This window comes from Phalacrocorax aristotelis, chromosome 8, assembly GCF_949628215.1.
Source record: "Phalacrocorax aristotelis chromosome 8, bGulAri2.1, whole genome shotgun sequence".
NCBI classification, from domain to species: domain Eukaryota; kingdom Metazoa; phylum Chordata; class Aves; order Suliformes; family Phalacrocoracidae; genus Phalacrocorax; species Phalacrocorax aristotelis.
In genome coordinates, this window is record NC_134283.1 from 36,697,731 (window position 1) to 36,722,601 (window position 24,871).

General features: G+C 45.9%; 1 protein-coding gene across 4 annotated transcripts in view; it reads left to right on the top strand.

Moving 5' to 3' along the window:
* The first annotated feature begins 1,060 nt into the window (after positions 1 to 1,060).
* EBF1 (EBF transcription factor 1) overlaps positions 1,061 to 24,871 on the top strand; it is a 282,653-nt gene continuing 258,842 nt past the window's right edge. For all 4 annotated transcript variants that reach the window (XM_075102589.1, XM_075102590.1, XM_075102591.1 and 1 more), the window contains exons 1-6: positions 1,061 to 2,023; positions 3,365 to 3,521; positions 3,795 to 3,858; positions 4,102 to 4,157; positions 13,324 to 13,397; positions 20,405 to 20,473. In XM_075102589.1, coding sequence (XP_074958690.1) covers positions 1,890 to 2,023; positions 3,365 to 3,521; positions 3,795 to 3,858; positions 4,102 to 4,157; positions 13,324 to 13,397; positions 20,405 to 20,473 — 554 coding nt within the window. In that variant the 5' untranslated portion in view covers positions 1,061 to 1,889. The remainder of the gene's footprint in view (positions 2,024 to 3,364; positions 3,522 to 3,794; positions 3,859 to 4,101; positions 4,158 to 13,323; positions 13,398 to 20,404; positions 20,474 to 24,871) is intronic.

Here is a 24,871-nt window from a genome sequence, read left to right on the forward strand (position 1 = left end):
GGCACAGCGAGCTCCGTTCCGCGGCAAAAGCCCGCGGGGGAGGCGGTGGGCAGAGCCTGGGGAGCGGCTCGGGAGCGGAGCGGGTGGTGCGCGGGTGGGGGGGAACGGTGGGGGTCGATGCGGGGAGCCCGTGGATCGGTGCGGGGACTGCGCCCGCCCCAGCCTGCCGCCAGCCCAGCGCTTCCCGGGCTTTCTTATTATTTTCCCTAGAAAAAAAAAAAATCAGACTTCCTAGAGAAAAAACCAAACCGGACTTTCTCCGTGAAGTGTCCTGTTCGGGAATTGCGTGCTTTTGCCGCAAAGCAGCGCACCGCTGCCCGGGAACGGGGCAGGAACCGGAGAGAGCGGGGGGTGTGTGTTTGGGGGCGGGGGGGTGGTTGTGTATGTGTCAGCGGGGATTTGCATCGGGAAGTTGGCGGGTCCCGGGCCAGGTACGGCCCCACGCGTGTTTACAGTGGTGTTTGCGCGGGGGATAACCCCAGCTGCGTGCGGCGCCCTCTCCTTCCCGGGCTGGGACGGGGGGCGCGGCCGGCGGGGCGCTCCCGGCGGGGGGGTGGCCTCGGGGCACCTCCGCCTTTGGGCAGTCGGGGCCGGGGGAAAGACCCGCCGGGGCGGCCCCGGGGGGGAGTGGGGGAGGGCTCGGCCACCCTCGCAATGAAGCGCTGCCGCTTGTCCTCGGGGCTGGGGAGGTCGGTGCGGGGCGGGGGTGTCCGTGCCCCCCTCCACTCTCCGCCCGCCGGTACCTGGAGCGGGGCGGCCCCGGCCGGCGCCGCCGCCTCGTTGATGAACAAAGGCGCGATCGCGTTTGTATTAATGCCCCCCCCCCCCCCCCCCGGGGGGGGGCTTCGGGGCAACTCCCCCCCCCCCCGCGGGGCCGTCCGGGCCGTCCGGGCGGGGCTATGCTAACGACGGGGCGTGGCCTCGCCCCCGCGGCGGCGACTCGCGGGCGGCCATTGGCGGCGACGCGGCGGGGGGGTGTGGGGGAAAGCGGTGACGCGATGCAAATGAAGGGGCGTGGCGGCGGCGGCCCCGCCCCCCGCCCGCCGGGGCTGCGGGGCTCGTGTTCGGCGGCGGGGACAGTCAAAGTGGCTCCCATAGGGAGAGACGGCGAGTCCGCCCCGGCGCTGCGGGAGAGGGAGGGGGCGCGGGCACCGGGAGCCCCAGGGTCTCCCTCCGTCCGTCCGTCCGTCCGTCTGTCCGCGCCGCCGCCGAGGGTGCGCCCCTCTCGCTCCCTTCCCGGCGTGCGCCCGGCTCCGGCAACTCGCTTCCTGCGCGGCTGAAGGAGGGAGGAGAGAGCGCTTCGGCTGGGAGAGGAGAGAAGAAAGAGGGAGAAAAGAAAGAAAGAAAAGAGAGAGGGGAGGAAAGGGGGGAAACTTGCCTTTCTTGTCACTGGAAAATGACACTTGATGTAGCAGAGCCTGCCGCAGCTCCCGTTCGTCCTATTGTTTCTTAAACTGCCATCTGAGGGGTTGTTGTTTTGTTGTTGTTGTTGTTGTGTGGTTTTGGTTTTTTTTTTTTTTCCCTGCTACCATCCGAGGGGTGTCTTCATACAAAAGGGACTTCAAGTACTCCTCCGGCTTGCGAGCGCTGCAACCAGCTCCCAGCACCCCGCCAGCCCCTCCAAGCACCTAAACAAACTGCACACGCAGCAAACAGCAGCAAAAAAACCGGGCTCTGATTGCCTCTGGATTTTTTTTTCTTTTTTAATGTGCGTGCCTGTGTTTGCTTTCTCTGACTTGCTTTGATTCCCGAGATCAGCTGCAGAGAGAGAAGAAAACAGAGAAAAAGAGAAAAAGCCACATATAACAGTCCGCCTGGCGATTTGATCACTTTTTTTTTTTTTTTTTTTTTGAGTAAAGAAGGAAGATTTGCGCTGTTGTTTCTGATTCATGTTTGGGATTCAGGAAAGCATCCAGCGGAGTGGGAGCAGCATGAAGGAAGAGCCCCTCGGCGCGGGGATGAACGCGGTGCGGACGTGGATGCAGGGAGCCGGCGTCCTGGACGCCAGCACGGCCGCTCAGAGGTAGGGAGGCTCCGCGCCCGCTCCGCGTATCGCCTGCAGCGCCGCTCCCCCGGGCAGCGGCTTTTCCCCCCGCACCAACAAAAAGCCGGCTCTGGAGCTCTGCTAACAGTAGTGAGTTTCACGTAGATGTCGCCAGTTAAAATATTTATCCCTCTTGTCCCGTAGGAATTATTTTTTTTAGTTTAGTAATAATAATAATAATAAAGGAAGCGGCGAGTTTCGCCAGGTAGGAATAGGTCGGTTTTAATCTCTCTAGCCCCATATGTTCGCACTGGGGCAGGACTTTTCAAAACTATGTTTGCTGCTGATTTAGCCTTAAGATCTCCAATGACACTTTCCCCCCTCCGATAAGCAGCGAGTTGTGCACTGATGTGTCCAAAATCTATTTCTCCACATCGCTTTCTTATCCTCGTCAGAATCAGCAGCCTCCCTCCTTCTCCTCCGATAAGCCGGGAGTTTTGCAAAGCTTTCTCGAGGGAAAATTTAATTCGAAGCCCCTTTGTAAAACCACTGCCACTTATCTTAGGTTTTTTTTTTAAAGAAATCCCTTCAAACAGGAGATGCGTTTGGCGAAGCTGCGCCCAGCCTCCTGTGCTTTCTTATTTCTCCTTCTGCCTATCCTCTTCCCCGCAAAAAAACCAAAAAACCCCAGCTGATGCCGGATTCGCAGCCTGAGCCCTGGAGCCGGCATCAGCTCAGAAGTTTAATGTTGACATCTCCCGGTGTCTCCCACCTCGCCCCGCACCCCTCCCTTTGGAGCCCTCTAAGGAAGGGAAAGTTTCTGCAAGGACAACCCTGAAATATTTCAAGTTGTCTCCTCGGCTGCCGTCGCGGTGTTTACCCACCACTCCGGCGAGGGGAGGAAAGGCTCGCGGGACTGAAACTGAAAGATAAGGCACATGGGCGCTTGGGTGACAGCTTCGAGCCGAGTTTGAGAAGTGGCAGGACCGATGCCGCTCCGCGGGGCAACGCGCCGGCGGGGCTGAGCGTGGCTCCCCCGCCATGCAGGGCCGGCTGCGAGCGGGCACGGCCCCCGGGGAGGGTTGGTGGGTGCCAGAGTCGGGTACCGGGGGGGTTCGGGCTCGCCGCAGGGTAGGATGGGGTCGGCTCTGTGTTGCGCTCCCGGTTCCACGGGGTTTCGACGTGGCCGCGCTTGAGCGCGCCGTTCCCCTGGCCCGGAGGGAAGAGCCCCGGAGCGACTCGGGGGGCGGGGGGGGGATGCTCAGCCCCGGGGGAGCCCCGCCGGGGGAAGGCGCGGGCCCGGGAGCCGGCTGGGGGGGGGGGGGGGGCGTGAGGCCGTGTCGTCGGGGCTGCCGCTAACTCGCGTCTCTCTGGTCCCAGCGGAGTTGGTCTGGCCCGGGCTCACTTCGAGAAGCAGCCTCCTTCCAACCTGAGGAAGTCCAACTTTTTCCACTTTGTCCTGGCCCTGTACGACCGGCAGGGGCAGCCCGTGGAGATCGAGCGCACTGCCTTCGTGGGCTTCGTGGAGAAGGAGAAGGTGAGTAGCCCGGTGTCCCGCGGGGGCTCGGCCGCCTCCCACGGGCCCTCCCCGCTCTGCTCCCCAGGGGACGGAGCACAGGCTCGTCCCGGGAGCCACCGCCGCCTTCCCGGGCGGGAAGGGGGTCTGCCCTGACCCCTCGCTATGCTCGGGGCAGGGGAGGGGGCTGAGAGCAGCCCCGGGGGCACCCGGCGTGCAAGTGATGGAGAAGCCTCGTATGATACATGTATTTTTTCTCTTTCCTCCGGCCTCCGGCGTCCTCTTTGACTTCAGGAAGCCAACAGCGAAAAGACCAACAATGGGATCCACTACCGCCTGCAGCTGCTCTACAGCAATGGTAAGGGCTGGGAGCCCCCGGTGTCAGCCCCGTCACCCGCCACCGGCCGCCCTCCCGGCTGGAAAGCCCCCCAGAGCCCGGGGAGCCGCTGCCCCGGCTCCCCTCCTCTCCGCGCATCCCTGCGCCTGGTGCCTGGGCACAGCCCGGCCGCGGCCAGCGCTGCAGGGCCGGGGGGCCCCAGGTGGGAGCCCCCGCACCCTGCCGCCGGCCGGGCCCGCTCCTCACACCTCTGCTTTGTTTCAGGGATCAGGACGGAGCAGGATTTCTACGTCCGACTCATCGACTCCATGACCAAGCAGGTAGGCGCTGCGGGACGCCCGCGGAGGAGGGCGGGTGTGTGTTGCGGGGCGGTGGGGGGGGTGGGGGGAAAGGCGGGTGGCGGCAGCCGTCGGGGCGGCCCCCGGGAGCCCGTCGGGGCGGCCCGCGGAGGCGAAACCCGCCCCCGCCGCCAAGCCGAGCGGCTCTGCCCCGGCAGGGAAGGGGCTGCCGCCTCCCGCTCCGCACCCGCGCTCCCCGCTCCGTACCCGCGCAGCGGCGGGGTTGCGGGGCCGAGCCGTCGGCATTCACCCCGGCGTCGGGGCTGCGCGGAGGGTTCCCGCAGCACCCTGCCCGCCGCCGGCGGGCTTGGGAGCTCCGAAAAATAAGGCGACCCCTCCAGCCGTCCTAGTCCGGGCTTGGGCTCGGTTTTGCCGCTTAATTAACACAAATTAACCCCGGCCTCCCCCAGCCCACCCAACGCCCCCGGCAGAAGCCTCGGCTCGGGCGCGGTGGCCGTGTTTGTCAGCCCTTTCTTCGCGCTGCCGCCGGGTCCTTGGGTTGCAGGAGGAGCGATCGCATCGCGGCACATTTGCATGTCGCGATAGTCCCCCGAACCGCGGCGCGGGAGCGGCCAGCTCGGTGTCGGACTTCGGGGAAGGCTGTAGGGCAGCAGACCTTGTCGGTGGGTTAACCCCGATTTTAAGCTTGCTCTTTAGCTTCCCAAACGGAGTCCTAACGTGCGTGCCTACCTGTAAAAAATAGTCTTCTGTATGAAAACAGTGTTTTTACAAAGGAACCATCTGAACAAGTCGATTCTCCCTTTTTGAAAAATTTTGTTACTCTAGCTTTTTCTTCTGCTCCTGTCAGAATATTTTTCTCTTATAACACGTTTCTTTCAAATAGTTGAGATCGCATTTAAGCCTTTTTATCCTTAAGAAATACTTTTTCCTCTCCTAATCTGTTTTACTTGTTAAAAAAATTCTTAAGTTTTATTTAGGAAAAAGAGTAAGCTTTGTTGTTGTTGTTGTTGTACCGATAGGAAAAGTCAGCCCCTGTATGTTGTCTGTAAGGAAAAAACCTCTTGGCTTGTATTTGGGTTTCTTTTCTACAGCAAAACATAAAGCTCTAAGGGCTGAGTTTGTTTTAGGAAACTCTCTTTGATGGTCCCCAAACATCTTTTCCTGCTATTGAAGACTGTCTTTCAACAGAAAAAAAAAAAAAGAAAAAAAAAAAAAAGAAAAAAGGAACTCGGCTGAATTTTACTAGAGAATCCACTATGCATCTGAACTCTGTTAAACTATACACTTCCAAACAGAGCCCATTCCCTGTAGGAATTAAAACAGCGGCAGCATACCCGTCTCCATAACAAATCTTGGAAAGCGTTTGCTGTCATTCCTTGTTTTTCAGCCACAAACTGATTAGTTTGTGTTAAAAGAAACAAAATCTTCCTGATGTATAAATCTTTTTAGTCCTGTTGGAGCTTACGTGTTTCACTGTAGACCGTATGAGAGAGACTATCAACAAATATTATGTTTAAATAGCTTTCGTATCATTACGGAAATGCAAAAGCCTCTCTTCATAATCCTGTTGAAAACAGAGCCCTGAACTCATGTAGAGCAGCAGATTCAAAATAATTTTCTTAACAAAGGCATCTTGCATATGAAGAGTTCATCCTAAGGCACTGTTTGACCTCTTGGTCTCTCATTATTATCAAGTCATCAGAGGGTCTTTGGAGAGAAAGGGGAAAAAAAACCCTGAGATACAGTTTATTTGTAAAACCTACCATGTAGCTTTAAAGCACGTTCACAGTGAAACAAAACAAAACAAAAAAGAAATCTGTCTGATTTCGGCAAGTCTTACAAAAACAAAGTTAGTGAAAATTACAGATTTTTGAGGAAAGTGCAATGGAGTCAAGAAGCAAGGATTTAGAACAAAAGCTCTCTGAACTTAGATTAGAAAACAGGGAGCGAAAGGCTATTTTAGACACAAACATGTTTGCTTATGTATTAATTTCGTGAATATAATTTCTTTAGGCATGACTATAATTGCTTATGAAAAATAGGGCATTGTTATGTCAAAACTGTGGCATGTGCCGCTGTGATTTTTTTCGGGGGCCAGGGGCTAAATTCTCCCTCTTCTTCTTTTTTAATTCCTTCTTTTTTAAAGTGAAATTATTTCAGAATTGTGATTGCTTCCGTTATTGAATGCTTATTAGGAACCGAAGTACAACCCATGACAGAAGCTCACCCAAATGTTGAACGTATCATTTATATTTTACGACAGTGAATTATATAGAAGATTCTCAAGTAACTTTCAAATCATCAAACTGTAATTAAATATTGCAAAGACTGTCTGAAAATTCTTTAATTTTTAATGAAAGTTAAATATATATTGTCAGTCTACTTGAAGGTGTAGTATTTTAATGCATGACACTCAGAACAAATTGGATAATGAAATGATTACTTTTAAATGAAACTGTTGCAGAAGCGTACATGTTTCAGCTGGCAAGGATCTTCTCAATACTCACAGACACGCACATTCACACACTCGATAATTGTGAATTCCCAGACTGAAATTACAGCTACTCTGAGGTTTCTGGTGGCAAATTAAAAATCCCACAGAAGCAAAACTTGAATGAGTTAGGTTCCTCAGATCATACAGGAAAGTATCTGTGGCTCTGTCCTTATATTAAATATTTATTTTTTTTTAATACGGACAAATCAGATTTAAAAGTATTCTCTTTGTCTCACAGTTATAAATTGCAAGGTTTTCTACAGCTGCAGATTATTAAATTAGGTAAGAGAAAATAAAGTCCGTTCTGCAAATCAGACCTAGATTTCCGTATATAGGGTTGCTACTCATAGATTTAACGTAAATGTCCCATTAGCAGCATGCATTATATCAGCAGGTAGACAGGCAGGGCTTTGCTATGCTGGATGCTGTGTGTACGTAACAAATAGTAGGTATTTCTGCTCCTATACAGTTCTTGATCTGAATAGGTCAGGGATTTGTTTGTGTGCCTGTGCCCAACTAAGAAACTGACGGCAAGAGTCCTGTCATAGGTGGAGTGTGGGGATCTACGTGTCCCGGTGCATGCGCGCGTGTGTGTTCCCGATCAGCTGTGATGCCGTATGGGAAGCGGGGCGTTACTGAAGTTACCAAGAATTTTGTTTCCGACTACATCCCAGAGCAGATCTGGGGCGCGGGTATGAACTATGCACACGTTGCCCCAAAACGCGAGCTTTTGTTGCCCGCGTGCTCCTTGGTAGCCTGGGCTGTGGGACTTCTGGATGGGAAACCCAGGCTAGCCTTGAAGTGCATCATTTTGAGTAATATTCAGGATAATGTGCTTGGCCTTTGGTGATGGCCCCAGAGAAGTGTTGGGTAAGATAAGAATTACATGCCTTGGGGGGGTCTCACTACATTTCCAGAATGTGCCCCCCATTTAAAAATTGTAAATACTATGCACGAATTGTTAATGTTGCAAGGAAGTTCTTTTCAGTTAGGTTAACAACATTCGGCATCAATACTGGCTTAATTAAACTTTCTTTTATGTTATCTTGGCACCTCATTTTATGTTGGGATCACATTCCTAATGCATTCAAAACCCTGTAGGATCCCAAACTTTATAGCTGTTGCTTTCCGTAAAGCAGCAGCTCCTACCGCAGTAGGTCTGGCTCTAACAATGATGCGTTTTGAAATTGCCTGCAAAATGTGAAATATGTCTGCTCGAATAAAACCAGAGTTTTTAGGCAAGTGTAAGGATTTTAATATATTTAGGGAGAAGAGATGCCTTCTATTTCTCCAGCTGTATTTTCATAAAGTTGAGATATTTCACTATTAGGAAAGATGGAGGAGATAAATCCGAACTACTTGTTCCCCACCCATTTTTCCTTCAGCCGTTCTCATCCATAAGATATAACGGATGCTAATATGGCTCAGGCGTCTTAAAAATCATAAGTTTTGCACGATAGTTATTGTCTATTGCTGAGAGTCCTCATGAGTCAAAACTCCTTCCTTCAGACTTAGACTCTGTTTATATTTTGCTTTTTTTCAGTACTTTAACTCTGGATGCAAATGGTTTTTCTGTTGACTTCTCTATCATTCTCTGATGTCTGCAGATATTTGATCAGCTCTCTATTCTGTGCATTGCTTGGCCCGTCTCTGGCAGCTACACGCATGGGAAAAAAAAATGTTATCAATAAGTTCAGGGGAGCCTCAGCAGACTTGGAGAAATTTCACACAAACATAAAACAAAACCTAACCCCTGTGACGGGGAAAGTTTACGTTGTGCCAGATTTTAGCAGCTTTCTTGTGCCTTTGGTGAGATGTCAGAAGCGCAGGTGATTTTAATTTTCTTGTACAGACAGGAATGGAGAAGTTTGGAATTTGCATGCATGATCAGGACCTGTGTTTGGGAAAATGTAAACTCATCACAGTGGAAAATGTGTTGTTTGGAGTCTGAGGGTGAAAACAAAGCTGAGGATTTTGGAGAGACTGCCTGAGCCAGATGGCCTGGTGCATTCCCAGTCTGGCAGCCCAACTGCTCCCTCCTGTATAATATACAGCCATTTGTTCTGGGATATTTACGCTAGAGCTGTTTCCATGTGAATGTTTGAAAACCATTAAAAATGAACATATTAGGGGAGATAAATTTATTTAATTTGTGTGAATACATCGATAAGCAGCCTGCGTATCAAAGGCAGAGGGAGACTGGATAAAATAATTAGATGCTACTCAATTGTGCATTGAAAGAGACAGCAAGAACTAACCATCCCCGCCCCGGGACCCAGTGCTATGCTGCTTGTCTGGCACAAACCTCACTGGGATGAGTCGAGATTTGCTTGGGGAAGGGGTAAAAACTCGGGTAATTAAGGGTTAAGTATTCAAAGCCAAATAAATGTAATTCACAGTATTTTCTGCGTAGATATATAGCGGATACAAGCCTAATCCTCTCTGGGTGAAATTCTGGCCCATCTGAAGTCAATTGCAAAGCTCCTATTGAATTCGGTGGGGCCAGGATTTTATTTTCTCTCTGTGTGTATGGCTGTATACGTCATTACAAATCATTTTAGTTCTGTTATTGAAAAGCCCCTCATTTTAATGAGTTTTTCTTTCTCCTTTATTTCAATAAAGGAGATAGTTTGTTTTGTGAAACAGATGAGGGTTTTGAAAGCGAGTGGATTTAGATGCCTGTTGGTGAATTCTCTCCTTCTCTTACTCTTTTAAAATCAAGGCCATGATATAACTGGATAATATAATGACCATGATCTCATTCCTTCAAGATTGTTTCTCATCCAGTTCAGAACGCAGGATTGCTTGACTGGCAAACTGACACCACGAGACGATTCTGCCTTCAGTTTGTACCAGCATAAATCTGGATTTATTCAGGAATAGCTAAGGACAAAATCTGGCACTATATTTTTTCCAACTTATTCATCAACTATTTTACTGCTTTATTCTGCCATCTTTACTGGGGAAAAAGTAGATTAAATGAGAACTGTAGTCTTGAATTTTATACTACCCCCTCCTTTTTATTTTATTTTATTTTTTTTTTATGATCTCTTACTGAAAAGTTTAGCTGAATTGTTGGACGCACTTGTCACCTAGAAATGACTGTGATGCACTCAATTTAGTAATTTTTATTTGCTGGCAAGCACTGAATTTCATTTGATTTAACTTTTTATGCAGCTTTATTTAAATGGGAGTGAGGAAGTCTCATATTTTGACACTAATTTTTTGCGGCTGTTTGTGCATTGAGTGATTGTTACTCATTGGGACTTCTTGTAGGAAGGTTACTTGGGTGAGTAATGGCTTACAAAATGGAAGATGAATTTTGTGGGGAAATATTTAAGTTGTTCAGGAGAAGTAAAACTATTTTGAAATGCTTATGAAATAATACAGAGTTAAAACTACATGAAGTAAACAAAAGGAAAAAACCCAAAGTCTATAATTTTGCATTTCCTCTGCTGGTGTTTTGTTGTGCAACTCTGATGGGTATTTGCAGGCTTATTTTTAGCTCTGGTGTGGTCTAAGTTTATACACTGTAACTTTCACTTTATCTCTCATTAATGTGATCCCTATTTGACAAAATCACGACGATGTTAGCCCGACAAGAAATCCTGCCACAATCACCCAGTTTTAAGCCTGAACTTAAAAAAAAAAATTTTTTTAATTAAGATATTTTTGTTAAGAGTAGCTTTTCAAATCTTAAAGTTAAGAATCTTCACAACAGTAACACTGTAGACCCTTCCTGTAAAAAAATACTTCTGGCAGCTATAACGATCTGAAACTTTAGCAGTTCCTGTTTCCTTTTTGAAACTAATTGTAGAATTAATGCTTTAGACCAGCGCAGTTTGCAAGACGGTAGAGTATCTGTAATGCTCTTGGGCAGCCATTCATGGAAGTAAACAGTTGGTGCTTTACACACCCATTTGCACAAGTAAACTGGGACATAGGAATGGGAGCTGGGGATGAGTTGCTCGGAAATGAACTCAGCAATTCCTCCTGCTTCCTAGGATTTCCTAGGAACTCCTGCAGGAATAGGGTGTGCAGGAGTGGGGAGACAACAAAATGTGCATGGGTACAACGTTGGTAATTAAATGCAAATAAAGTGAAAAGCAAATCCTTAATGTAGAGGAAGGCAGAAGAACGTCATGCACACAAAGAAGGGATCATTGATGCTAAACACAACAGACAAGGTGATTATGTACCGCAGTGTTGACTCTGCCCGTTCATTATTGCTATTTAGTTGAGTTATTTAAGTGGGTACCTGGAGGTTAAGTAAGCATAGCAGCAGGAAGGGAAGATGAAGAGAGAGGGCAGAGGGAAAAAAGAAAGTAAATTTTGTGTTCTAATTTGCCCTTTCTAGTGCTTCCTTGACTTCACTGGCAACAAGATAACCCATACTGGCTAAATTTATTTTAGAATTTGAAAGTCTAAGAAGAATGAGCCAAGTCCAGCAGTCCTCTCCCAGGCACTGTTCCCCCCGTGTCATGCTGTGATGTACAGAGGTGAATGGGGACTGGAGGTGTTTGTCTCCGCTAAAGGCCTTGGGAGTAGGTCTGCTCTTTACCCCCCATCATCTGCACTTTCAGAGGCAGATTATTCTTTGATTATGCATTGATTAAGTCCAAAATGTGCCATGAGCTTCCCCCTTGCCTGGCCTGTCCCACTGCCAGGTGGAATCTAATTCGGGGTTTTCTGGAGTCCCTGCAATGTCCCTGATGACCGACCCCATCAGCTGTCAGCCAGTTACTTTGATTCCCTGGTTTTGGCTGGAAGAAGCTTCTCCTCATCTTCTGTCTTAATGCACGGAAATGAGGATCTTCTGAATTTGTTCCAACTCCTGATGTAACACATGGATAACTGTACGGCCATCTTCCAAAGCCTCTGGCAAACCACCTGTAGCTCTCTTGGGCACTGATGTGGAAGTACCTTGAGGTGTGGGCCAGCAACCGAGCAGGGACGTGGGGTCCCAGCTGGGCTCAGGGGTGTTTGCTGGTGTCTGTGCTGCCTGGACTTTGCATGCATCCTGCAATCACTTTCGTGTCCCCTTTATATAAGTGCTGGGTTCACAGGCTTTGTGCCTCACTGGTGGGAATGAGAAGGCAGAAGTCAGGTGAAGCTCCCTACCCATTAGTTGCAATGGCACCGGTGGCCTCTGTTTTATCTTATCAGGAAAAAAAACCCATGGGCTCTCAGGTTTTAGGGGAATGCACATAGCAAAACTGAAATTAAAAAATTAAAACTAGCAAAGATATCACAGTCCCATTCCTGATACTATTTATGGAATAATTTAATAATTTTATAATATTAATATTGTGTATTACTCTTAAAATGGTGTTAAAAATCAGCTCATGCTGCTTCAGATTTTTGTGTCCTGAGATTCGTGCCCCTTTTGCAGGTAGAACACCTCTTACCCTTAGTGGGTTATATTTGTAAGGACTGGGAAAGCAGTTCATATGATCTTACTTCATCATATATTACAATAACTTACTTTTCCTCAGTATTTTCCACACTTCCATTTCAAAGTGGTCTCATTCCATAAAACGTATTTCATCCACATAGCATAGTTTTTTTTGTTTTCAATGTCTATTTTATTGTTAGCTTTAGAGATACCTGTATCAGATATAATTTTATCTGCAGGGTTTGTTCCCCAATTTCTTCTTCTGAAGCCTGTATTTTAGAGGCTGAAAAGGTCACACCACCACACCAAGGGCAGAGATGATGCTCAGAAGTAAGAGCGGTCATCTCACCGAGGCAGGGGCTCTAACCATTGATCCTAGCTCCAGAGTGACACCTTAAAAGATTTAAGAACCTCAGTGCTATCGAAAGATGCTGTTGCAAAAGCAACTCCTTTTCACTCTTGTTTTGCTGCAGGGGGGCTGGCGCCTGGGGCCAGGGGTGGTTAGAAACCGTAACTGTCCTGATCGGATGGAAACCCTGTACTGAGCAGGCTGGGAGGGCTAACCTGGTTTGTGTGTAACACGGATCCCTCACTGTCACGGGTTCTGCTAGTGCGAGGACTGCAAACATAGACACTTCTTGAAATGCACATACACTGTCTTTCCACAGTTTTAACTTAAAGGATTCTCCCTGTGCTATCTCAGAGTCAGATTTCTCAGGCTGGTTGATCCTCTGTTTGTTTTGGTATCCTCTGCTCTGGTAGGGCCTGCCTCTGACTTATTTATATCCCTGTAAGTTGCTGTCCGGAAAGTGGTGGATCACGAGGTTTGAGGGGAGAATCAGGCCCAAGCGCTTTCTCAGGAGCTACGAGGAGAATGCCTGGGCTGTGCAGCTTTTGTAATTAAAAATACATGAGCTCTCTCTTTTCTGTCTTTTTTTTTAAATGAATAGGACCCAAAGTATGCCAAACCTTGCTGGCTTTTTTTGTTTCTTTTTTTTTATTTTTTTATTTTAATGCTATTAGGTTTATATTTTATTCTGAATTGAAAAGAAAATTGTGGTTGTCTTGACTACTAAAAAAACCCATCCTACACACCACTTGAGAGATGTGCAATGGAGAGGAGGGAATTTAGCTGTACTCAGCTTGTGTTGTTTTCCAGCTGCAAGTCTTGGAGCAGGTTCGGTGGAGATGTGGTCTCTTTAGCCTGCCACTCTGGCTGCGCCTTTGGTTACTGCGATGCATTTTTATTTTCTCCAAACTCAACATGATGCGCAGCTAAAACTGTGTTTTGTTTCTAGGCGATAGTATATGAAGGCCAAGACAAGAACCCAGAAATGTGCCGAGTTCTGCTCACGCATGAAATAATGTGCAGGTAAGAAATACCCTGCTTCCAGTTAATTAGCGATAAGAAGATTAATCTGTCTCGTAAAATCTAGGTTGAACCAGCAGCTATTTTCGGACTTAAAATTTATCTTTCTTGCATTAAACAATCCCAAAATAACACAGTTCGGTGTGTGTAATTAGCAGCAAGGTCTCAGTCATCACACTAGTTTTCAATTATTTATAGAGAGTTATTCTTAACAGAACGCTACTGGTTTTCATTTAGACACCGTAGCCCACAAAAGGTCTCCTCACCAAAATTAACAGTCAATTATAGTCTTCTAGCAATAAACACCTCTGTCCCCAACTCCCAACAAAACCTCCTCAGTAAGATGACAAAATAGTAATGTTTATTTTATTTTTTTCTGGGTATGCATTAAGGCTTGAAGTCAGGAGGCCTTTTTGTCCCGGTTGCTGCTCACACAAGGTCCCCACTCGGCTGGAGTGGAGCAGGCAACATTCCTCCATGCAAAAGATGTCTTGTTGATTTTCATTAAACTTTCCCATGCAGATCTGGCTCAGCCCTGTGCTCTCTTCCCCTGAACATGCCTGCCTGGGGTTGGTCACTGGTCACTTAAATTTGGGACAGTCAAATATCTTCTCTCCTGAATGCGATACTTCTGCAACGGGCAGCTGCTTCCTTCTCTTTTCTGGCTGATTGAAATAGGTGAAGCCTCTTCCATTTCCTTTTTACCACAGAGAAGGCAGCATCTTCCCACAGACCCCTCCAACACCTAGAAGAGCTTGACCTTGCAGTCTCATTAAAGTCAGTGGGTGTTTTTTGCATGTCTGAAAAAATAATTTGTTACATGTTATTCGATGGCAGAAAATAATTCCCTGGTGGAAGACGAGGCATTCTTGCATAAGCTTATTGTTACAATCAGTAGTTTTAAGACTGTAAAAATGCCATTGCATGCGTTGTAACTTTTACAAAACACATCTACTAAAAAGGAGTAACTTGAGGGTAAAAACTAGTACCCACTTCTAAAAGAATGAACTTGTTTGAGGGTTTCCTGGTGGGGGAGAGTCTTAGACAAGATATTCAGATGGAAACTTCTCTGTTAGTTGATATTTAAATTTTTTTTTTTCGTTCTTGGTGATCGGCATGTTTTGTCCTCCATGGCAGCTCCTCCCTGATAAAACCTGCTGGAGAGCAAAGAAGGAGCTGCTTTCCTTGCTTTGCCAGCCTGGCTGAAACCCTGCGTAGCCCCCCCAAATTCTTCCTTGCAGCATTTGGGGATTTTAGTTTCCAAGTTGTATTTTTCTAGGCTGCTTCATTCAGTAGGCTTGGCTTCTTCCAGGAAACTAAAGATTACCCATTACAGCCCGAGAATGATCACAGCAGACAGGTATCTCCAAGAGGCGCCTGACCTGCTGCTGTTGGGAGCTGCAGCACTGCTTTGCTGAGGACTCCCAGCCAGTTCTCCCTTTCCAAATGGAAACCCAGTCGTGCTGACAAGTCATAATTGCCCTAAAATTCATTGGCCCAATTAGCACCACTTTCACAGCAGATACCTAGCTAGGAACAATTCATGGAAATATTAAAGGAGGCCCCTGACCTGATAAGGCTGAAGTGCGTGCTTTGCTTTTCTCCTGTAATAGACCAGTAAAACAGTGGGACTGTTCACGTGAGTAAAATTAAGCACATGCTCAAGTGCCTGCAGCGTCCGGGTCTGAATCTGCTCTTAGTCCTGGGTGATGTGCCCTCCTGATTCTTGAACAGCAAGGTTTTGAGGTAGGAATTACATCTGCCTGCCACACACTAAGCCATCCGTGCGAGTGTATGTGTCACCTACTTTAACGCACTAATTTTCTTACGAATACTTTAGAAACATAAGAAGAAGAAGTAAATCAAAACTTTATATAGAGGGCTGAGTTTTAACCAGAAGACCAAATACCTGCATCAAAGATTTACAGCTGCTCAATATACTTTGACTGAGACAAAATTATTTCCGTTCTGGGGATGTGGGAAGATGTGCAGTCATTCCCTTTATTAAAGCACTCTACACTTTCTTTGTGCTTAAAATTCACGGGATCAGGAGCTTTATTCTTCTCCTATTTGTCTACTGCTAGTCCTTGCGTTGTATTTAATAAACATAAGGTGGAGGGGTAGTGAAAAAAAAAAAATCTGACCATAGTAGGCAAATGCTGTGTGCCTGGCGGGTGGGGGAGACATATTCAAATTTCTTACAGCTCATATTAGATAGTACCTATTTCCTTTTCTGCCTATACATGTGTAAGAGGGTGCTGTTTGTTTACCAGGCCGCTTGACCCTATTGCACAAATCTGTCATCTATTGTGCTGCTAACGCTCTTTTAAATTGCAAATCTGATACTCTTTAGGGGTCTAGAAGGGGGAAAAAAATATCTCTCCACACCATTCTGTTTCTCTTGATTTCTTGCCTGTTGTAAGTGGAAGTTGGGATGTGCTGAATTTGCACCAGGGGTGCAAATGCAGCCTCAATTATAAGCATAAAATTAGAGTCTGTTCCCCATTAATCAGCCCAGCTAATTGCTATGCACTACCATTAGCCATATGGTGTGAAAGACAGCTTGCTCTCCCTAAGATGAAATTTCTTCATTTCAGACATGAAATAGTGAGGGCTCTGTATTTTAAAATAGCTTGTTTTAGATATTTAATTTCTAAACAACTTTCAGCAGTGCTTTCTATCAAGGCTAACTGCACAATAAAACTTTGCATTTATGTGACAAAGCTGGGTATTTATAGTATACTACAACTATGGCACGGATAAGACAAAGAATTCAAATGTATAGGAGAGTCCTGGTTGTGGTAGGAAAGTGGGGCTGAGGTTTGCTTCAGGTGGCTGTTTATTTCAAAGTATTCCATTGTGTTTTGTCAAATATAAAAATCTACACTGTTAGCGAAATTGTTAATAGCTGGGGAGAATTCACAGCCTCAGTGGAATTTATTAGTATTGTAGGCAGCATGGGGAGGGACATCTATAGTTAATATTGCCTCAACAATTTCCATTATGAAACCTTCAGTGGCTTACAGCTTTGCCAAACTTAAACTGTTCTGGCTGAAATGTCCTTTGCAGGGTGTCAGCCTCAGGCTGACTTTCTTTGGAAAGTTTCAGCTAAAATGGTTCAGTGATTTCTGAGAATGAGGTTGGAGTAAAATATGGGTTTTGTCTGTGTAAAATAAAATCTTACAGCTGTTTTGGTGAGAAGATCCCGTACCTCCACGCTTCGGGGCGAGGAGCCTGTTTGCGGCAGGGCTTGCCCTGATCGCATCTGTCTGTGGGATGAAACCCACCTCGCTGGGAGCTTCTGCAAAATCTCCCACACGGACTCGCTAACGACTTGTTAGAGCCTGGCAGCTAAACGATCGGAAAGTCGCATTTGTGCTGGCTGTGTGCCATCGCCCCGTAATTTCTCATTGTTCATTGTCCCTACAGAAAGCCCAAGCACGCAGATACACAAAACAGGGCTCCTCTCGTGAGCGATGCTCCTGGCTGCCACACCGGGGTGGGGACGGGGAGATTTGGGAGTGCCAGACATCGAGGCGAGGAGGCCATCTCCTGCATGCACGCATCGGGGCCAGGCAGTGCGGGATAGAGATGCTCCAGCACAGGGAAGGGAAGAGGAGGAGGAAGATATGGAGCAAGACGGCAGGAGGGCAGCAGGTCCCCAGAGGGTTGGGGTGAGGACAAAGGCAGCAATAAAAGCTGGGAGTGGTGGTGGCCAGAGGACGGGGAGGCCTGTGAAGGGGCAGGATGGGGATGGCGTGGGGCTTAGGCAGCGCCCTGGAGATGGTTAGGATGGCAATAGGAGGGGGGGAAACCTGGGATAGGCAGAGATGGGGTGCAGGAACTGGAGGTGGTTGTAATGGCAAGAGACTCACTACTATCAAGGACTACTTGTTTTAAAAACAAACAACACCCCAAACAAAGCAATTTTTGCAGGCTTTTTCTGTGGGCCAGCATGACGCTGTGCCTGAGCCATGGGTCCTTACCCCACTTGGGAATGGGCATCATGCAGGGACAGTGAGGACAAGTCCTTGCCCTCCTGGCTGCAAGAAGCCGTCACTCAGCGCCTCTCCCTGGGCTTTTTTAGAGCCTCACTGGGAGCTGGAAGGTTTCTGGGTGACTCTGAGAATATTTAGGAACTTTTTTGCAAGTGTTAAGTAGCTACTAAAAGCCAAAGCTTTCGAGGTAAGTTGAATTAAAAGCACTTCTCATGCCAGGCAACCAGGTCTCAAACTCAGGGTTTGCATGATGTTTTAATTCTCTGCATAGAAAAACTAGGGTAGATGAAGCCTTGGATTCTTGTATCGGGGGGAAAAAGGCAAGCTAAGGTTTAAAAAATAATTATCTAGAACATGATAACATTTGGGGCCTCCTTTCATGCCACAGAGCCACCAGAGAGTGGGACGTGAGAGCCATGCACCTCTTCCACATCACCCTCAAATTGCAGTGCAAGGAGTTGAGGACTCCTACTATTACTTGGGATTATTGGGGTCCACTCTTGGGAAGCCTTATCCAAATGAGGTGGCCACCCAATGAGCCAAAGTAGTGTTTCCCCCGCTCTTGAAGCTGGGTTGTCCCCATCGGCTAGTGCCTGATTCCATCCTGCTCACAGCAGGAGGCGAGACTGGGGTGTCCCCATCTCTGGGCCCCTGCGGCTGCCTCTCCCGCTGGGTTAGCACCCGGGGAAGGTGCTGGCCTCCAGGCCTGGTGGTGCGTGGATGGTCGTGTCTGCCCATCTCGGGCTGGGAGCCTGGGAACCTTTGCTTGCCTGAGTAAGTGTGGCAATTTCTGTCCCTCCAGTCTGCTGTGAGAATGTCAGAACTAGCCCTGATTTGCTTCAGTCACAAGAACTGCATTGTCTTAACTTGTGCCAACTCTGTTTCTAATTACATTTTAATCATTTAAAAATGATTAGCAGTTTTTATTGCCTTGTTTGTGGGTAAATTTTCTCACCCCACACATGCTAGCTGCACTCCAATGACAAGTCCTTTTATAGGCAAAAAAAGCCCCGTGAACATCCACATGACTATTTACCTACAGCATATTTTATTCCTTCCTAAATTTTAATACTTTCTGGGTGCCAAGGCTCTTACATTTTTTGGTAGATCAATTGTGGTATTGTGCTGTAAAATTAAGCAGTTTTTTTTGGCAATCTCAAACAATGTAACTTCCACCAAAATGAAGATACCACACATGTGTTAACTGCGAAAAGTTTTAGCCCTGAATAGTTGCCTTGAAGCTTTTTGCGGTGAAAAGAATTATGTATTTTCCTCTCTTTGAAAACAAAAAAAATTTTTTTTGAAACCATGTTTAAACAGGCTGTTTTTGCAAAAGGCCCCCTTTTTTGTTATCTTTAGTGTGGTTAGTTGCTTTATTGCTAATCTTGGTGGGTAACTGTATATTATTCACTCTATTGTTCAGCAACACAAGAGAACCTTTGTCATACTCCCAACAGGGTTATTTATATAGCGTGGTACTTCTGAGGGCTTCTTCCTGCCCTGATGTTCTTCCACCTTCTGGGAAAAAGAAAATAGTTCATCTGAGTGGGAGTACTAGCAGTGGTTGTTCCTGCCAGCTGCCCAAAGCTGGCTGCTGAAATAAAGGTGATGCGCAGGTCGCTGGGCTGCCATTTGGAACAAGGCTGGTGGTTTCCAGAGATTGGGTTGCATGTGGCTGAGGTTTACCAGACAGTTTATTGAATGGAGAGATGTGCTCAGGTCTGGCCAGGGAGAGCAAACGGGGTGGTCCTCACTGCCTGTCACTTGGTGCCACCATGGGATGGGGTCGCCGCAGCCCCCACCCCACAGGAGCTGCCCAGACTTCATCCAGCAGGTCCCTGGGGAACAAGGAGGGCTTGGGAAGACCAGGAGCTTCTTGATGTGTTTTTGGTGTGTGTGTGTGTGTTTTTTTTTTTATTGCTTGGAGCCTTGACTTCAGTGGGGAATTTTCTGCTAAGGGATGTCAGCAAATAGGAGCTTTCCTTGCTAGATGGTTGTTTCCTTCCTGAGGTGAGAGGGTAGGTGAAAGCCTGAGGCTTTGCTCACCTACATAGTTGTGACTCGGTCTTGTGGGTTTAGATGTGCTGCTGGGGAGAGCAGGGCTCCTGCGGGCAGCCCGCACAGCACTTGGCCACAGCTCTAGATGCACTAGGAGGGATTCCCACCCGGAGCAGAAAAGTGTATATTGCCTGTGAGCTTACCTGCAATATATTTGTGGCTCCTAATGGACAATAACCCTGACAAGGAATCATCACAAACAACAATTTAACTTCTCTTAGGAAACAACGAGCCACCCTAGTTCAAAAGAATCCCAGCCTCAAGGTCAGCGATGGAGCAGTGCTTTGGGAGACGGAGCTTATATTTCACATGCCTGCTTTGTATCTGACCTGATGCAGGGCACCAGCCGCTGGAGCTGTGCTCTCCATGGCATTAGTGATCATTAACATGCTCAGAAAACTTGGGGAAACAGGCACGCTCAAGCATAAAAAAGCCGCTGCTGATGGCGCTTGCATTTTGGTTCCCCATTAACAGCAGTGTTTCTCAGAGGGAGAATAATTGTGCTTTTGGTTTTCGGGGGGAGTTTCCTGATAGCTGAGAATTCAGCTCTATGTAGAAGCAGGACGTGGATGCGTAACGTAAGCGTTAAGCAAATGTGAAAACCAGGCTCAGCGGGGAAAAAGCTGCCTTATTTTTTGTGTGAGCATATGTGGGACAACTGTTAAACCCTATGGAAAACAAGGCTACAAATAGGCAGGTCTCCCTGTTTCGGGTGATCCTTGAATTATTATTTGTGAAAGGGGCAAAACCCCTCTCTTTTTATATTTTCCGTTGCTAACCAGCTGTGCAAGAAGTTAAACATAGTAATTAACCCATATGTGACCCACTACATTTGACTGATTTCCAGGCAGGGACGGAGCGGTAACTCTAGCTGGCAATTTGAACCTACCATGTTCGTAATGATGATTTTACAGTGTAATGGTCGCACTAAATCCTTTCACTTTTGCTCTGTAGCCGCTGTTGTGACAAGAAAAGCTGTGGCAACAGAAATGAGACTCCATCAGATCCAGTGATAATTGACAGGTAAGGACTGCTATTGTTTCCTTCCTTTTTTTTTTCTCTCCCTCTCCTCATTATAATGAAACACCTGCCCTGTGTTGCTAATGGGGAAGAATTAGGAGTATATACGGATGAAATTTTGTTTTTGATACCGAATTAGCTGTGCTTTGCAATTGCGATTGCCGTGTAAGGGCCATATGGAGGATAACGGAGTGACCTGCTCTTGGGAGGGTTCTGCTTCTTGTAGCGGATTCAAGTGCATAAAGAGGAGATTTTTCTTTCTGACTTTCTGTGGCTCAATTCACATGCTGTGCCAGGGAAGCTTCAGGAATAAAATAATAATAGTTTGTGATTTATGAAATGTGTTTGGGTGCTTATAAATATTTAACTTTTATTTGAAAAATGTCTGAATCATTATCACTTTTAGCTACAGTAGTTCTGTTGGATGCAATCCATCTACATTTTAAGGTTTTTATTTATGCATAAAAACAGTTAGAAAAAAGATCTGCAAAGTAAGGGTTTTTCTCATGTTATTTTCTTTGGTTGGAATACTATTTTGACTGTATTGTCAGTTGATTAATTCATTTTTGCCTGTCTTAATTATTGTGTTTTTAAACAGATCCATATTGCTAATCTGACATCACCGAGTAAATCACTGTAGTACAATGCATCTATTTTAGTTTCTCTGAGCCACGTGTAGTTTCTGTGCTTGCAAATTATGCAAAATGGTAGCCAAATAGTCATTTCTACATTTTAATTGTCCAAACTCATTGTACAAAGCCGTGTGTGATAACCAGGTTATTATGCAGCATTACTCTAGAAGAGTTAAATGGCCATGAAGTACTGAAAGTGTCTGTCATCAGCTGGGGAAAGCAATACCCTTGCACTAATCTGTGAATAGAGGGACCCTGAAGGGAAACTACCCATACATATAGGGGCGAGAGCATAGAATAGAGTGCTGCTCCTTGCATTACTGTCTGAGTTAACGTCTGCTATATTAAGTTTAAAGCATCTTCAGTGCCAGCGCGTCCATTTTATGAAAGAAGGTGAAGAGGGTTTGATGTGTTGGATGCCACACGCAGAGAGTGGTCCAGGGATATGGCAGAGCCTTGCTTGGCATTGTCCTCACCCAGACTCCCAGATTTACAGTTCTTGTTTGAATTTGGTAAGAAAGTGCATACATTGGAAGCTTAAAGCAGATGTTTTGATTAGCTATAATAAGTAATCCTGAGAACGTTTAAATCTCAGAAGATATCTCTATCTATTTTAACGAGGCATATTTTCAACTTCTGTGATCATCAGGTAGTACCAGGGAAAGTGGGGGGAAAAGCCCACACAGTGAAATCTGTATAGAGGTGTGTTTTATAAGCATGCTGCAGAGTTGAACACTATAAACATGGTGTTAGAGTGGCATTTTGAGCAACATGAAAGCTACAAAATTCGCATGAATTTTTCATTGTACTGGAAAGTGAGATGTTAAGATGCTAATGGCGGGTTTACGGAAATATTTTGTTTATCTATCTAGTATGCAAAACTGCTAGTTGCAAATCATTTTAAATTATGAAAGCCAGAGATGCTGTCTGTTACATGCTTCCTGCAAAATAAGGAAAACAGTTATGTGGAAAAAAAACAGATTTAGCTTCGTAGCAGTGATCAATTTATCAGTCTTTACGTAAATCGATGCAAAAGGTACCAATTCTGAAGGTTATTTTTAAAATGCAAGCTAAACATAATTTAAAGATGATGATTCAAACCCTACCTCACCACCCGTACTGAATCACGCTTGGCTTGTGAATGGGTTAAGCTTTTAAGTTCTTCACTTGGTTTTAAATTGTGACTTTGATACAGAAGGTTGATATGACTGTGGTTTGAATAACATTTGATTTTGACCTGTTCCTGTGGGTTGCAATGGCATAAGAAATTTGACTCAGCAGTACTGTAATTAGCCCTCCCCGTGTTTTTGAAACAGGATTGTGTTACCTGGATTGCATTAGTGTGGCTTCTATTGTTGCCGCTTCGCATCTGTCCCAGTAGGGTACTTAAAACCTTTTCTTGGCTGGGGCTAGTTCAAACAATTTAGGCCAAATAAGTATGTGCTTTATACAGTCAGTGGCTTCAGTGATGTTTCTTGTGACATTTATCCTACTCTTTTTTTTTTTTTTTTTTTCCCCTTTTGGTTTGGAAAGGATGAAATGATTTATATGGAGCTTTTTTACCTTAAACCGAGTCCTTTAAAATTGTTCTAACATTAAAATGCCTGCACAGTCAGAACATGTGTTTAGTTGTACTCTATTGTCACTTCTCCATGCATGCAATTTTTAACTATTATGTCAATTGATATGCAAAACCATATTTAGCTATTTTTATTTGCATGTGAGCTTACAGAATTCATTTACCATTTGGGCTAAAGCACTCCCACATGCCTTACGCTCTGATAAAGTCTTGACTGTGGATTTAATCTAACTCTTGCATCAAATCCTGCGAATCCACAGACTCTTACCTAACATAGATTCTACGTCAAATCCTATCCATGGGATTTCTGACATATGTACTTACATGGAAATGCTATCCTCTTCTTACATGCTGGAATACTATTTTGGATTGGTTAATTCTCTTTGATGAGGCTAGAGAAACTTGGGATCGAGAGAGCTCCGTCTTTGTGGTGGTTTAGTGAACTTGGCGAAGAGGCTGTTTGGCAACTTCAAAGTTACATGTGTTGTGTTCTCTTTCAAACCCTAGATATACATGAAAAGTAAATCATATATTTTTATTTAATCAAAATGTGGTATTTAAAAAAGTCTGTAGTTGCGTTTGAAACAGGATACAACTTTATCCTTTATAAAATTGCTTTATACTTTGCTCTATTATAGTATCAGCAGATATAGCAGTGAAAGGGACCTAAAGAAATTCGTACTCATATAGCGGTCTAAATTTTCTCTGGAGAACAAAATAAATCTATTATGCTTATAGAGCCGTCATTTCGCAGAAGTTTCTTGGAAACCTGTGTGTGTCTGAATCATCATCTTAGCATAGCCTGTATATTTTATCGTTAATCCAGTTACATGTGTTGAGATGAAGCTCTGATGAACAGGAACTCATTTTAAAAGGGGTATTATTGTCACAATACAAGCGCACAATTCCTCCTACAAGTGCAGTGGCGGTGTAATCACACTTAAAGAAAACACAGAGCACTTCCTGTTATTAAATTAAATTCTAGATTGATTTAACTTTCAAATTGTGACTCATATTTGAATTTAAAAGGTTTGCAATAAAATTCCTGTGAAGAAATTGAATAAATTGTAGTTTTATTACCACTCTGGATATCCTGGTGTCCTAACCTTTTTCCTTACAGTTATCTTAGTTCAATAAATAAAACCTCATTAGACTATTCCCATTTCAACGAGTTTATTAAATTTTACAGGAGTAATTAGCATAAGCTGTGCTAATTTTTCTGGAAGACTAATGAGAGAGCTTCCTAATTAGGTTTGCTTTGTAAGAATCAGAAAAGATGATAATGACAAAAGTCACATAGGGGAGAAAGTGGGGCTTATGTTATTCCTTGGTTCAGGAAAGAGGCTCCTCTCTCGGCATTCTCTTCCAAACTTTTAAACCTAATTTACCATTTTCGGGACCAATATTTAATAGTGTTACCTGTGCCTGCTGGGCTTCTTTACCTTTTATGACTGCGTCTGGTAAACAGGAGTCCTCCTGACTGACAAAACAGCAATAACTACTGCAACCCCAAATATAGTGGCAGAGAAATCTCAGCATTTAGGATCCATACCATATACCTCCAGCTTGCGACACTGCATGGACAAAGGGCTGAAAGCAGCCCACTTGGAAACTGCTGGTACATCCCAAATTTACTTCTTCCCTGAGTACTCGAACAGGCTGATGACAGTGACCTGAAATCGGCTCTGCTGAGATTTACCAATACAGATGAGACCTACTTAAGAAATCTCATGACCGTCTATCTTTTGGATAGTTAAACTTTAGCTGTGGTGTAAGTTAACAGGCTTTGTGCTGAAGCTCTCCCCCAGTGAGACCGTGTGCCCTTAGGTGGCAGGTCAGCATGAGGATGACTAGGGTTTCTTCAGACCCTTGTCTGGCAAAATATCAAAGTTCTTCATGTACTGCTTCGGGTGCAGTTCTGAGGAATGAGGCTCCCTCTGGCTTCGACGAGGTGGCTTATGCATTTCCAGTGCAATCAGAGCTCTTGTCTGTGGAGTGGGGCTGGGAACTCATGGATTGGAGGCCATAACAGTTTTTATGCATGATTATCAGATGACACCAAGGTATGTTTTAGTGCATGACCTGCTACAAGTGTTTGAAAGGCCTGTGTGCTTTTGACACCTGCTGTAAGGGATGCTCGACTAGCGGTGTCTGTCATCTGTCCCTGGTACACCCAGCTGCCGTGGCTAG